The 14353-nt window shown below is 39.8% G+C and overlaps 1 protein-coding gene across 1 annotated transcript in view; it reads right to left on the reverse strand.

Annotated features, from left to right (window-relative positions):
• ANKH (ANKH inorganic pyrophosphate transport regulator) overlaps positions 1 to 14353 on the reverse strand; it is a 104703-nt gene that overhangs the window by 20072 nt on the left and 70278 nt on the right. Inside the window, exons 7-8 of the mRNA XM_027663798.1 lie at positions 11548 to 11640; positions 7885 to 7980 (exon numbers count right to left, since the gene is read on the reverse strand). Coding sequence (XP_027519599.1) covers positions 7885 to 7980; positions 11548 to 11640 — 189 coding nt within the window. The remainder of the gene's footprint in view (positions 1 to 7884; positions 7981 to 11547; positions 11641 to 14353) is intronic.

Consider the following 14353-nt stretch of genomic DNA (forward strand, 5'->3'; position numbering starts at 1 on the left):
CACTCTGATGATCTTTACCAAACTTAATCAAATGAACACACAGAACTCTTCTGTTTGCTCAAATGTGTGAAGGTGAAGGGATAAATTCTAGTATTTCTATGTTTTCTTGCTACCTGACAGTCTAATACTGATTTCACAGTAGTAGTGGTAACTGACCTTATTTTCTTTAGGAAACAAGAAAAACACTAACCACATTTTTGTGAAACTATGTTCGTACTGCTTGTGGCAAACCCTGTTTTAGAATATCCCTTTGTACATCCTCTGGCTACAGCAAAGCTACCTAAGATATCTAAAAATTAATCTCAGGCCCTGAATGCAACGTACTGTCTCTTGGCCTTGAAATAAGACCCTTCAGGTATTTCATCTCCAAAGTTGGAAACAAACTGAAGTGTATGATACTTCTGTAGCTATTGCAACTCAGTAAGTGCATTCATGGTGACTAAATGGCAGTCTGCATGGGACTCCTGACACCAATCAACTGACACCCAGGGATCTGCCATACAGTTACTTCACGCTATGGACACCCCTTTTCTGCCTTCCAGAGGTTTCAGTGAAACCAGAACATATTCCTTGGCATTTTTCAAGCCTAATTCAATATTAGCCTGAATACAAGCTAAGGATACCTACTAAGCCAGCAGTCAGTCCTGCTGCAGAGATGCAAAGAATTCTTTAACTTCTCTCCTTTAACCTCTCTCAACAGTTGCTTTTTGCCTCATTGTTTAGCAGACAGCGTAGCTGAAAACATCAAATACATCAGTGTCTTCTGCACGTAAGAGCTTTACACTGGATAGTTTATCATGTGGAAAATGAACTTATTTGTAAGTGCAGAGAGGAATATGAAATGGTATATTTTTTAGACTAGGGACTGAATATTTGAGAGGAAATGGGCCTGTGAAAACTGTACAGTCTTTGGTGTCCCTCATGGGAAAAATCAGCTGCCAGACTGAAGGCTGGGAAATATGATTTGCTGAGTTCAACTGGAAATTAAACAACTATTGAGTATAAAATGTTTGCACAGCATGAGGGAGTAAGTCAATAAGGCAACACTATTGCAATAATACACTGAGTTGACATGAATATTCTGTCTTCACTCATGCAAACTCCACTTTGATCTGCCAGTGCTACATTCATTTTACTGGCTGGTGGAGCCTCGCTGATCACCTGGACAGGAGGGTCAGCAGCTGGTATACGCTTGGCAATTCCAAATCCATTTGGCATAACCAAATCCAAATCAGAGAGCAAAAGCTTGGGCATCTGGAGCTGCCTTTTAAACAGACAGGGCTTCTCAGCCTGAATGAAACACAGCTGCTTCTCTACCAGAGTGGCTGACTCTCTCTCTTACAGAATTAAGTAGGAAGCAGCAACTACTGAGCACTGTCTTCTGTACTTCTAATTTTTTCATAAAGGGAATTTTCCCTGTTACACTGGCTACCTTGTTCTTGATCAGGGTTTTCTTCTTATCTCCTAGGTGCTCAATGATTAATTATAGAACATAACCAAGCAGTCGATGACTGAGAATTAAAAAGATGATGGGATGGCTTGCAGTAAACTGTGGAGAAATGGAACAAAGACTTTCCTCCTCCTCTCTTCATACTGAAACTGATCCCATGACAAAGACCTAGCAAGAGAAACCCTGTGACTCTGGAGCTCTCCCTGCTGTTTTCACACTGAGATGGGATCCATCTGTTGAATCTTGCAAGTCTATAGTTCCCAGCATCTGTCCCTTTTTTGCCCATGGGTGGGGGTAAATAAAAGATGCAGAAATGAACATGATAAATGCTGCATCTTAATACTTCTGATTGTTATAATACAGTATAAAACCCCTCACTTGGAACGGCACTCTGAATATGATTATATGCTTATCAGATACATATATCATACATTAATATATGAGATGAATATAACTGCCAAGTGATGGGAGTTTATGCTACTGTGCTACAAGGTAAAATCACTGGAGAGCTGACAAAATGTCAGCTGACAAAATGTTCCAGCTGCTCCTCCTAAAGGACTGATAACTTACAGCAAATGAAAGAAACAACACTTGCCAATAGTACCTTTAACTGCAGATGCTCATCAGCAGGAGCCCTTGGAAATCAGCACTTTTTTTCCTCCATCAAAAGAGTAAGCTATGAATCTAAATATTACATTCCATTGACAAAAATATGTAGTATTTTATTTATAGCATGTAAGAGATTACCTAACAAATAATATAGAAAATAATATTGAAAGTATTAAAAACATTTTACAGTTATAATTAGATTCCTCAATTATAAGCAATATAATTGAGGAGTCAATAAACAAAACCTGACTGTAAGTAGGTGACATTTGGACATGTATTGACATACATAAATTCAGCTCTCAGGGTTAAGCGCATAAGCCAGTAAACTGACCAGCTGTCTGCTCCTAAGTAAACTAAATTTAAACTTTCACTAAGATTTAAATCTAATGCAGGCGACCTGGCATTTGAATTTGTTTACCACAGCACAGTGCATATCAATCTGTTTACTTTAAGGGCCTGAAGCTTCACTTTAGTTGAAACTTCATGGCAATGTTGGGTTTTTTTAGAGGGATTTAAAGCTTTTACTACTTTGTTTGTAACAAGTAAATCTGAAATTTGTAAATCTTGCAGAAATCACATACACGTATATGAGTGTAAATGTGAAAGCTTTCTCTCCACTCTATCGTTCAGTCTTTTGGAACAGAAAGGAATGAAAAATGACAGGGCAAATCTGAACATCTGGATTTAGTTTCTTAAGTGGTGTCCACTAATTAAATAAAAGACTGCATTCTACACAATTGGCTTCTCCCCTTAATCGATCTGTTTATTAGTGAAAACTACTACCTTCCCCATTTGTCCCTAACCATGTATTAATTTAAAAAAAATCCCAAAGCAGCATTGAAATTCCTTCTAAATAGCACTTGTGCTGTTGTACTTAAAGCTGGAAAGAGCTTTGAGCTGTTTCTAATAGAACACATATTAAAAGTGAGAAGTACTGTGGAGGTCTCCTGCTGTACACTAACTTGGTGACAGACAGATGAACATGGTGTGGTGTGCTCAGCATGTCACCCTGGCACCTTAAGCCTGTCTTATTGGTAAGGGAAAACCTGTTGTAATAAACAGAACACTTAAGAATATGAAGATATAACTGGCCATGTGTCTTGATGACATTTTAGCTAAGAGGAAAAATGCAGCTAACACGACCTGGTGTTTGGAAACGCATTCCAAAACCATTGTGGTCTGTCCCAGCTGAGGCTGCTTGAAGAGAAAGCTGAACCAATTTGCACAGCTCTCTAACTACTGCTGTAAGAACTGATTGCTCCTTTCCTGGTATAAAAAAAAAACAAGTAAGTACAGATTATTCTGGTTCATTTTTAGCGAAGGTCAGCTAGGGAGCTTTCACAGTGCTCTCTCAGAAATCTGTGTTCTCTATATACTGCATCCTGTATGTTCCTCATGCAGTGACCTTGTGTCAGCTGCACTGAGCCAGCCATGTGTTTACCCGTGTTTGCACCTCATGTTAAGGAAGACATGTCTTGCCTTCTAACATGACTCTGAGACATAAAGAGATGTATATACTGCCAGTCCCCTCAGGGAGTTAAATGTCCCACTTTCCCCACTTTCCCTAGTGCTGCCTGCACAATTGATGGCTGGCTTTCAACTCAGGGCACACAACTTCATCAACCTGCACAGGGTTTGCACACAGACGTATACATGAGGGGACGGCTGTGACCACAGAGAGTAGGCTGCAGTGGGTGCAGAGAAGAAGCTTGAGCCTTCAAAGAGGAGATCTCTATTACTTTCATATAGCAGGCACTAACAAGGGACATGAAATCAGCCTGAAAAGCCTTGTGGTTTAGAGGCAGGTGACCAAATGCTAATCCTGTGGCTGCCAGCAGCTAACATTAGCGGAAGAAGAGGATCTGAACTGACTGCAACTTCCATGTCATCACATAAGACTTAAATAAGAGCTCAGCTGGAAAATGGAGAGAGAAAGGTAATTTTGCAGTATCTGTGCTGCAAAAATCATCAAGACAGGCTGCCTTGGAAAACCCCTGAATTCTGCACCATGGTGTCCAAGCTCGGAGACACTATCACTATTCTAAGAAAAACCCTTGCTAAGGCACAGCCTATTTGCTATTACTCCTGCTGAATATGGCAGGGTTCCTTTAAGTAGCTTGCTTCTTGCACAGCCTGACCCTCTACACACAGTTCATGAGTAAGAGAGTGCTCCCCCTGACAGAGCAAACCTTTGCTGCAATGGAGAAATGCAGTAGTTTAGCACCCAGACAAACTATTTTGGGATTTCTGCACTGGACTGAGGCTGACACATCCCACAACCAAAGGGATGTGTGCTATAAATGCACCACTTTTCTCTCACGAGTCTGTGTCTTCACATAGTTTACAACTGTGCAACAATATCAGGGCTGATCTGTCGGGTCATCTAAACAGGTCTAGCATTGAACCAAAATCTTCAGTTCTTCAACTAAACATTCTTCAACAAGCCTGATCCACAACGGCAGCAACACTGGATTTGGAGCAGTATCTCTACTTACACATGGAAAGAAGCATTTTTCCCATAGTGCCAATATCAGTGAAGTAACAAATAACGGCAAACAGCACTATGCACACTCTTTAAGCTGCAAGTAAATTACCAAGCATGCCTTATTTTCTAAAATCAGAACACTCCATTAACTAGATAGGGCAAAATTCTACAGCTGACTCCCTTCCCTCTGCTACACAGATTTTACATTCAGTTACACAGTCACAAAACAGAGCTGTTGGAAGGAATCACTGCTTACCTACAACCAAAACCACATCAATATGACTAATCAGATCATCTCTCTTACATGTCAGGGGTCTAATGGCTTCTACTTATAGCCTTTAAATAAAACAGCTTGTCTACATAATTTTCGCTCAGCAATACCACTAATTCCCATTTTTTGAAGAAGCAGCTTTAATACCCCCCTGATGCTTAAAATCCACGAGACAATACTTATGATCATACTTCACAGAACACATGTGCATGCTGCCCAGTTACTGTGTGAAGGCACAAGTGTAGCCTTTCAGATCCCACGGAGATTGAAACAAACCACAAAGTTATGTTTCTTAACAAAAATATATATTTTCTTCTACTCTGACCCAACAGTGTCACCATCAACAACGGTGAAAAAGTGCTTTCTGTTGCAGCAGTAGGTTTGCAGGCGTGACTGGTCTGTGGAAGGAGGTAGAACATTTCTCTGCCAATTCTATCAAAAAAGTATGTCTTTCATGATCAGAAGGTTTCTGAGGGTTTTACATTGGGAAGATACTTCCCTGCATGTTTGCTGCTTGTACATAAAGCTTCACTGTCACTTTTTTCCAGTGGTTAATGGACTTCCTTTACATCTTCTGGAATCCTTCTATAGATCATCCACTGGAAAATGCATTCACATGACATGTCTAAGTACTTGATTTGGTTTGTCTTATCAGTCTGGGAGCTTGTTCCCCACTTTCTCTCTGATCTGAAAGAACAAGATGTCAAGCCACTAGTCTGACTGCCATTGTTTGAAGTAGAGCCCCTGAATAAAAACACAGCTATCACTGATGGCCATGGGAGCTCACCTGGAAGCAACAGAGGCAAATTTGAAGTCTAGTTCCTTAGAACCTGTGGCACATACTAACCAGTCATACCAACACCTACTGAGTTTGTGTGCTGAAGCATTTGCAGGCTCAGGCCTTTGAATCAAACTGAATCTTTAGAGATCATGTGTCTATTTTTCCCTTCTGTCTGTTGACAAGTAATTCTAAGAATCTGTCACTAGCAGGTAAAAATAGAAACAGGACAGGAAAAGCTATGGACCTCAAAAGTGTTTCTGGAATTTCAGTGTGGATAAATCTCTCATGATGAGCTTATGAAAGAACTGCCCTTGAAAGTATTGTGGAGAACTTTCGGGAAAAAAAATCCCATAAAGACACAAACCAAAAGTTTACTGCAGTAATTAAAAATTACTCTGCAGAGGATGGTGATGTTAATGTGAAAAGCTCAGGATCTATCAGAACTCAAGCAAACTGATAAATACCACGAGGTATTTATCAGCACGAGCAAAAAGAATATTGTCAGTTCAGAGAAATCTCAGAGATTTAAACAGTATTCTCAGAACAATTTATAACGAGGAAAGCTCTGCCCTTTGCGGGTCTGTAACAGCACCGACAGACTTCAAGGGAGGCTCCAACTGTAGAGAACATAAACTTGGCCTGGCACAGGACACAAGAGAAAAACTTGTCTTCAGAGAATGGCCAATTCAGTGGCAACAAACATCTGTCTTTGTTTCATGGCATAGGAAATACAAGTTAGAGCAAGAGCTGTTGGTCTCTCAGCCACATGATGAGTTCAAGCTTAAGGAAATTAAGAGACAGAAGAGATGTCACATTGGCTCATGCAGTTCTGTCTTTGATGGTGGTCAGTTGTAGTTGTTTAGGGAAAAAGTACAAGATACAAAGAGCAGAAGAAATACAATTCAGCTACGGATGAATTGAGTCATTTCATTTTCAACTGTGAAATAAGACACAGGGTACTATATTCCACATTCCCAGGTTGTGGCAAGGGAGTGGGTTGCAAATACTTCAGGCTTGTGTACTGTAATGTTGCCTTTGACATAAATTAGTTTCTGTTCACACATAAGCCGTGTGCAACTCAGTCAAAAAGGTTCTACACTAAAATGAAAAGGAGAGAGAAATTCTGTCACCATTCCGTTACTCAACAGTAAATATATGAATGTAGGGAGAAGGGAGTTACAAAGCAGCCAACTACCCCATGGGAAGTATGGAACTCTGGGGATAAAGAGAAAACCTGTTTGGGATATGAACAAATTCAATTGTAAGACTCTAAGCATTGGATTCTAAAACAATTGCTGCATTTCCCAATTACTTTTCTAGTGTTACAAAGTACTTTTTCTGTGAAAAATCTGTCTTCTAGGTTCTCCTTTGTTTTTCTTCTGCTACTGCAGGTACTGAAGAGAGACAATGTCATGGCCCCAAGCGCTAATATAAATCCATCCTATCTAGAGAAACAGACATTGGATTTACCCTGGTCATCTGCTCCATTATTTGCTATGATGCCCAACCCTTCTAAGAGTTTTCTTCTAAAACTGCCTGTTTGTTGCTAAGAAGACTTGTCCAGAAACAGTGTTCTTGGAGAAGATGCACTATATGTATGTCTGCAAGCTGGTAGTTTTGAAACACTGTAGGTTCAGCAAAATTTCTCCCTGAATGTCATCCCCATGCACTGCTTCCCAGTGTGGACAAGGCTTTAGATCCTTCCATCAGTGTCAGCATCATCTCTGAGACTGCCCTTTTTACTTAATTTTGAGAGCATACAGAATCAACACACATGGAAGTACCCCTACATGAAAAAACAGTGCCATGAGAGGCAGCACGGAAAAGCTTCTGCAGGTTCAACCTGTGCTGCCCTTCCTACCATTCACAGTAAATGAAGGACACCCAGGGATAGGCTGCCATCCCACTGCATGTGACACAAATGCATTCTTTTGTTTTCCTGACATGCTAGTTACCAGAACTTTTGTTCATTTAAAGAAATAAACCCAAAAAAGATGAAAAGAAAAGCAGATCTCTGATATCTTCTTGCATGTGGAGGTTGATTTGAAATGAAAAGCAGTGAAAATAAAGTAAGTCCAGCCTTTTAGATATCTGGTGTGAATTAATGACAGCTGATTTTCTCAGTACTGCAGTACTATGACCACATTCACTTCTCCAGATAAAAGTAACAGATTCTCACAAGAAAAGACACCTCACCTTTCTTGAACTGCTTGTGCTTTTAGCATTAGGTAGAGGAGACAGTTTTCTGGTTGAGATGAAAATCAGAGAGTTGAACAAAGGTTTCTTACCGTTAAGGACAAAGCCATGCAAACAAAAGTGAACTTCTTGATATGTGTTGCTGTGACGATGCTGTTCGTGTTCACCAATTTATTGCTGGGGTTATTCTAGGGTAAGAGAAAGAGATAGTGAGCATTAGCTTGGCTCCAGACTACCGGGAGGCTGACAGCACCAGGGTCATGTGCTGGACCTGACTGTCTGTGCCTGTCCATGTCTGACTTTGCTTGTTTGCTTTATAACCTAGAGCTTTCTGAGTACTTTGTACCACTACAGAACATTTTCCGCTTAAACTGACACCAACTGCTGTTATGGTCACTGAAGGGCTGTAATCTCTGTACTTTTCTAAAGAATAAGTCCTATTCAATAAATTCAGCTTTGAAAAGGGATGATAGCTATTTCTAAGGAAACTCCACGTGCTTTTTTTTAACCTGAGTGTGAAGTTTGTAGCATGTTTTCTCAGGAAAAACAAGATTTCATTCCCTTTCACCACAAATTGGTACCAAATCACCAAAGCAAGCATCCTTACTGATCCAATTAGACAAGTAGGTAATATAAACAAAGCTCCTGGAACAGTCAGCTCCCTTAATGCAGTTTAATGAACAGAACATAATTAGGACTATTAGATGTTCCACCTTGAACATGGGCTCTGTAATCACATGGCAGCGAAGTTTTATTTAAAACAACAACAACCTTCTTCCAAATATCTAATATAGCAAATGAAGCTGAAGATTTAAAATTGCCCTTGGGGAACACATAAAAACAATCTAAATGGTTTGTGAAAGAAGAGGATGGGATATCAAAGCGGGGCACTACTAGGAGCCCTGTAGCAAGAGGCTGTTGGGTCATCTACTGCATTTACCCCGGGGCTGTTTGAGATACACAAGTTGAGATACACTGATAAAACCTGTACCACGAGAATAGTACTACATTTATACATCCTTGATGTAACTCAGGTAGAACAGCAGTATCTGTCACATGGTCAGCCTCCTTTACTGAAGTTATTCGCAAGAGAAATAGAACTGTTGCAAACACATCTTGGGAGGTGACAAACCAAATGTAAGCTCTGTGATTTCACACATATTCAAGTCGGTGATGGAATTTTGCAATTTAAGGCTTTTGTTCTGATCAGTGCAGCAACCGCACCTAGACAGCCCCACACTCCTGCCTAAATACCTTCTTGGAAGTCTGGGTGCATGAAAATGCACATAGGCAGCCCAGACCCTAAAGTAGGAAGCCACTCCCACAGGTGACCTTTTTTGAGAATAGGTTAGGAAAACTCTCTGTAAACACTTTTTCACGCATCTATTCCTATTAATTGTGTTTCTGAAGAAATACTTTGCTACGGTTAGTTTTTATATATGTGAAGATAGGCCTTGCTTACATCACTCACTAGTGTTTAAAGGAACTTTTTGCTGAATGGCTTAACTTTCTAACGAGGCTAAAATGACAAAGAAGAAGGAAAACACACCCAAATCAAACCATCCAAAAGTTGTCATTCATTCCTACCTCATCGCTGCTATCTCTGCCTTTGACCTACTCCACCCTTTGCTCTAACTCTTGACCACATACTCTTTCTTCCTAACTCTTGCATCCTACTTCGTTCTCAGAACAAAACACTGTGCACATCCCAGAGCAAAAAGAATATCCATTCCCATCTAGTAATCAGATAAATAGCACTCACAAGTCTTCTCACAGTTGCTCTGAATCAGGTTGCATAGTCCATTAAGGGTAATGGCATTATCACCACATAAACCAGCATACAGAGTACAGAACTAGGATATGCCTGTTTTCTTTAAAAATATCAGTAGTAACCCTTAGTCTGAATCTAACTACTAGGCCATGAGGTTGCTCTGGACACAGACTCACAAAAGACTGAACTAGGACTGCACCTCTCTTACAAATGTGAAGAGAGGTAATGATTTCCCTGTGAAGACAATCATCTGGCTTCTCAAGTAGAGCCACTGAAGAGGGGCATACTATTAAGACCCAAAATCCAAATCCCATCAGTCAGTGTGCTTCTGATGGCCATCAGAATTGCCAGCTTTCTGAGTAACTGACAAAAGAAAATGGGAGTTTGAATGCATACACACTGTTTTGGCATCTGAAAATCACAATGAAGGCTTTCCAGGGTCCAGAAATAAAAAATGTTTCTATCCAGACTCTTCTGAGAAAGCCTTAGCTTAAGGAAAAAAAGCTTTTAAAAAGCACAGTGACACACAGAATACGTGTGACTGAGGGAAAAGCAATTCTCACAGCAATCTAAACAAAACCCCAAACCACTGTGGGTTTCAGGTTTCGTATTTATTATCTGAAATGTATGGTGGAGGTATTTACACACGTGGTTGCAAGGATATATGCTGCTACCTCACTTTGCACATTTTATTCCAAATTGCTCTTAAAACATGGAACTAAAATTCCCATTATGTAGTTTTTCAGCAATTAGATTACAGCCATCTGCACCCTACCCTAGCATTTTCTTCCTCACATTGTTCCACAGGAGCCCTATGAGCAACCTTTAAACTGAAATAAATGAATCGACAAATCATGGTCTAATCCTGTCACCACTACAGTTGTCAGCACATCTTCCACCAGCTAAATGAGAACTGAATTTAGGAGTCTTAATTGCTGTTACTATAGCTTGGTAATAGTGCATTTGATTGTGGCTCAGATCAAATGAGGTTAGCAGCCCCTGAGTTTCCTGTCCCAAACTATTTTTATCTTGAAGTTTATTGGGTTTGCATCTGCAGTTCCTTTTCAGCAGCATGACCTCTGAGAAAGCCTGCATGAGGTATTTTATCTGATAGGTCAATTTAGCTGTACACAGGCAGGTTAGGAAGTTATGACTGATTTGACTTTGTTTTGGTCCTAAATTCTCCTTGGAAATACAGTGGATGATATCAAACAGGTCTTGCTCCAGTTAAACACATCAGAGCGAGCAAACATATTTTTCATGAGTATTTGGAACCAGAAAGTTCAGTTACTAATTGGTAAATAAAGGAAAGAAGAGGATCTGGCATTTGAATTCTAGAGTCACAGGACAGGACTATTCTTCACGCAACATATGGACTGGTGAGTACCAGTCCTTAATCAGAGTTAAAAAAAAAAGAGACTAAATAAAATCAATTTTTGTTATATATTTACTCTGCGCTCAGTTTCAGGAGCAGTCCTTGCATTCTTACATAATTACATGATATACCAATAAAAATCTTCATAGCCTTGGTCAGCTAAACCAGTGCAACTAAAAGAATGTATGTTATCTCTGTTACTGTCAGTCTATGAAACACCCTTTGCTAAACATTAACATAAGCAAATGAACCCAAACCCACTTGACAGATACCACAAAATCTGGAGCAGCGACGTGAGCTTGCTCAGTCAGTGGTGTCACTTTGGGAGAAATAACTTCACTACCTAAGTAGCTACATCATAGTGAGGACTTTTTTTAATCCTTAAAAATACAGCACCTATCTGTTCAAAAGGCAGTTTAATACTTTGTAACACAGAGCTAAGGTTAAAATCATAAATCAGACAACAGCTTGAAGCCACCCAAACCCAATTAATTTTAACTAGGATTTAAAAAAAACCCATCAGTGGAACAACAAACAGAGAGAACAAGGAGGACCACACATGCAAAACCACACAAAAGGTATTTATCACACCCCAACAGGGACACTCACCTTGTCAAAAGCAGGGTACACTGCTCTGATCTCTGTCAGCCAGCCATACGGCATGTGTCCCACAGGATATGTAGCTGTCAGAATTGCCACTGCCTACAAATGGAGACAGAGAGGCATGAACTTCAAATCTTCAAACACAGCAGTTAAACTAACATACAATGACACTGTCCACCAATATCACCACATTGACCTTGACACAATGAGAAACCAGACAAGCGACTGAAAGCTCTTTGTTTCAGGAAGGCCATCAGAATGGCCACCATTTGGCCTGGCATTTTAAGCTTATGAAATCTTTTGTGCCACGAAGCTATCTATCTCAGTTTTGTCATTTCACCATCACTCTGGTGCTTTGGGATAATAGTTAACTTGAGCTGTGGTGCACCCCTCAGCCAGCCAAACAGCTCCTGAGTGATTTTATTTACAGATAGCTGAGTAGCAGAATGCCTTACAGTTCATGGTAGGTTTGGATCATATTGCATAATTTTAATTTATATACATTCTATTTGGTATTCTTATGTATAAAAGAGCTTTAAGCAAAACAGAGAGGTGACAAATCAGTGGGTCTCAGTGGCTGACTGACATCAATCTGACTACACTGGGGCAGGAGGCACTTACAAGACAAAAAATTCCACCTCTCCCAGTGAACAACAAATAAAAATAATTCCAGATGAATATTTTTATCTTGAGAAACAATTGTCTGCCTGAAATTTAAAACTACAACCTTTTACACTTTCACAAGTACAGTCCAAGAGGTACATAAAAGACAAGCTCCCCTACATACTAATGTATGAAAGATTTTGGTAATGTTTCTGATTGCTGAAGAAAAAGTCTAAATATATGTACTTCATGTCTTTCATGTAGAAAGGGTGCTTCAGAGCTCTTCGTGAGGCTGCCTGTAAATCTACTGTCACTCCAAGTTTTCTAGTCCTCACTGCTAAAGGATGCATCTGTACTAAGAACTGCATGACGCTCTTAATTCTTAGAAATCAAAGTGCTTGACTGCCTTTTGACTGCAGGTTCAGGTCTGCTACCATCCACCTAAATTCTTATTCATTTTACATCTGGTAATGGTAGCTTCAGGAAAGACCTTTGTTAACTACTGCTGTCTCTGTTTCAGTGCTAAACTTTTGATGTACATTTTCTTGGTTATCTGAGCCCAATTTCCCATTATAAATGTAACTTCTGTCTTTGCTTGGTTAAAAGACCTATGCCAACAAATGACCATGTAGAGAGCTAATTTGTTCCCTGTGCTGTTTAAAAAGAAGGGGAAACACAGTGATATCCACAGAGAGAAAGAAAGTGGGATAGATCCTTCCCTGCTAATAATAGCTTTAATAATGTTTAATGTACCTTGAAAAAGTAATTGGTTCAAATAAAACAAACTGGAATTTTAAGATCGTACTCTTTTTAATTGCACACCTTCCCATTAATGTATTTTTAGCAGAATTTCCATCTGAAATGAAACCTAACTAGGTTAAATCAAACAAGGAATATAAAAGATATTTTGCTTATTTTCATCATGAAGTCCTAAAAGACTGCAAAGACACGGTACCTGTAAAGAAAACAGTATTTCACTACCACATTTTGTATGCTAGATTCCACTTGGATTAAAAAATTGAAGTTTTTAGCAGTGATTTTTTTCCCAGTATTTTTCCTTGGTGTGATCCCAAAACATACGCATGTAAGCTTTTCAAAATGCCTAGAATCTGTGTTTGACAGGTGAAAAAGACCCCCATCAAATCCAACACCAAATAAGTAGCCCAATAACCATAACTGTGCTGGCAGTCCAAACAAAAGCAGTGGGAGTTGGACAATGCAAGAGGATTGCGGTCCTCATGAATGTGTTACAGCCTGGTCCTTCCTGGGGACATCCTGCCCACACTGAAAGTTGCTGATATTATTGAACAGGGGACCTATAAAACTGTGGATACTGATGCTCCAGACACTGATGTTATCTGTATTTCCAGAACCACCCTTTTCAGAGGCAATTATTCAGAGAAAGTTGAAATGTGACCATTACTGTTAGTGTAAAACTGCCAGCAAACCACCAGCTGTGACACATATTTGGAGTCATACTAATAGCAACAAAATGCAACCGACTAGCCATGAAATGTGATGCACCTGAAATCAAAAGTTACCAAGAAATGCTAACCCACTCTGGCTCCCCTTGTACCAAGGCTGATATTAATGCATAGAATGATCCCTGATTTACATATGTAAAAGCGTGACGTTTCCTAAGTTTTCTCTCCACAGCTGTTCATTTGCAGTCTGGCAACTCCTTAGAGTGAAATACACAGCATCACATATGACAAATTAGCAACAGCTCTCTGAATTTTCCTTTCCATTTAGTATCTTAGAGCTTTGCTTTTCCTGTAGAAAAAACAACATGAGAGATTTGTTAATGACTACGTGCATCTAGACATCCTCCCACTGCAACTGGCAGCAAAGGTCCCCTAGACTCCTTAAGAGAATAGGTCAGCTCATGGTGAGCATTGGTGAAGGCTCTACATTACAATCAGAAGTCTGGCTCCCAAGAGGTGTATGAGACTTATTGGAATAACCTGAAATTCCTCAAGAAAAAAAACCAAACAGGGTGAATTCCATATCCAAACCAGGAGACAGATGTTTTTAAAATGTTTTCTTATGCCTCTACACTGCTCTGTGTGATGCACTGACTTCTAACAGTAGTTTCACATCAGTTTGCATAGCCATAAAATATACAAGACAGGAAAGAGCAGAACATGGGACTACTGATGACTGTCCTAAAACCTTGGGATATGAATGCTCCAGGGCATATGTACCTTAT

This window comes from Corapipo altera, unplaced genomic scaffold (genome assembly GCF_003945725.1).
Source record: "Corapipo altera isolate COAL_440 unplaced genomic scaffold, ASM394572v1 73, whole genome shotgun sequence".
NCBI classification, from domain to species: Eukaryota; Metazoa; Chordata; class Aves; order Passeriformes; family Pipridae; genus Corapipo; species Corapipo altera.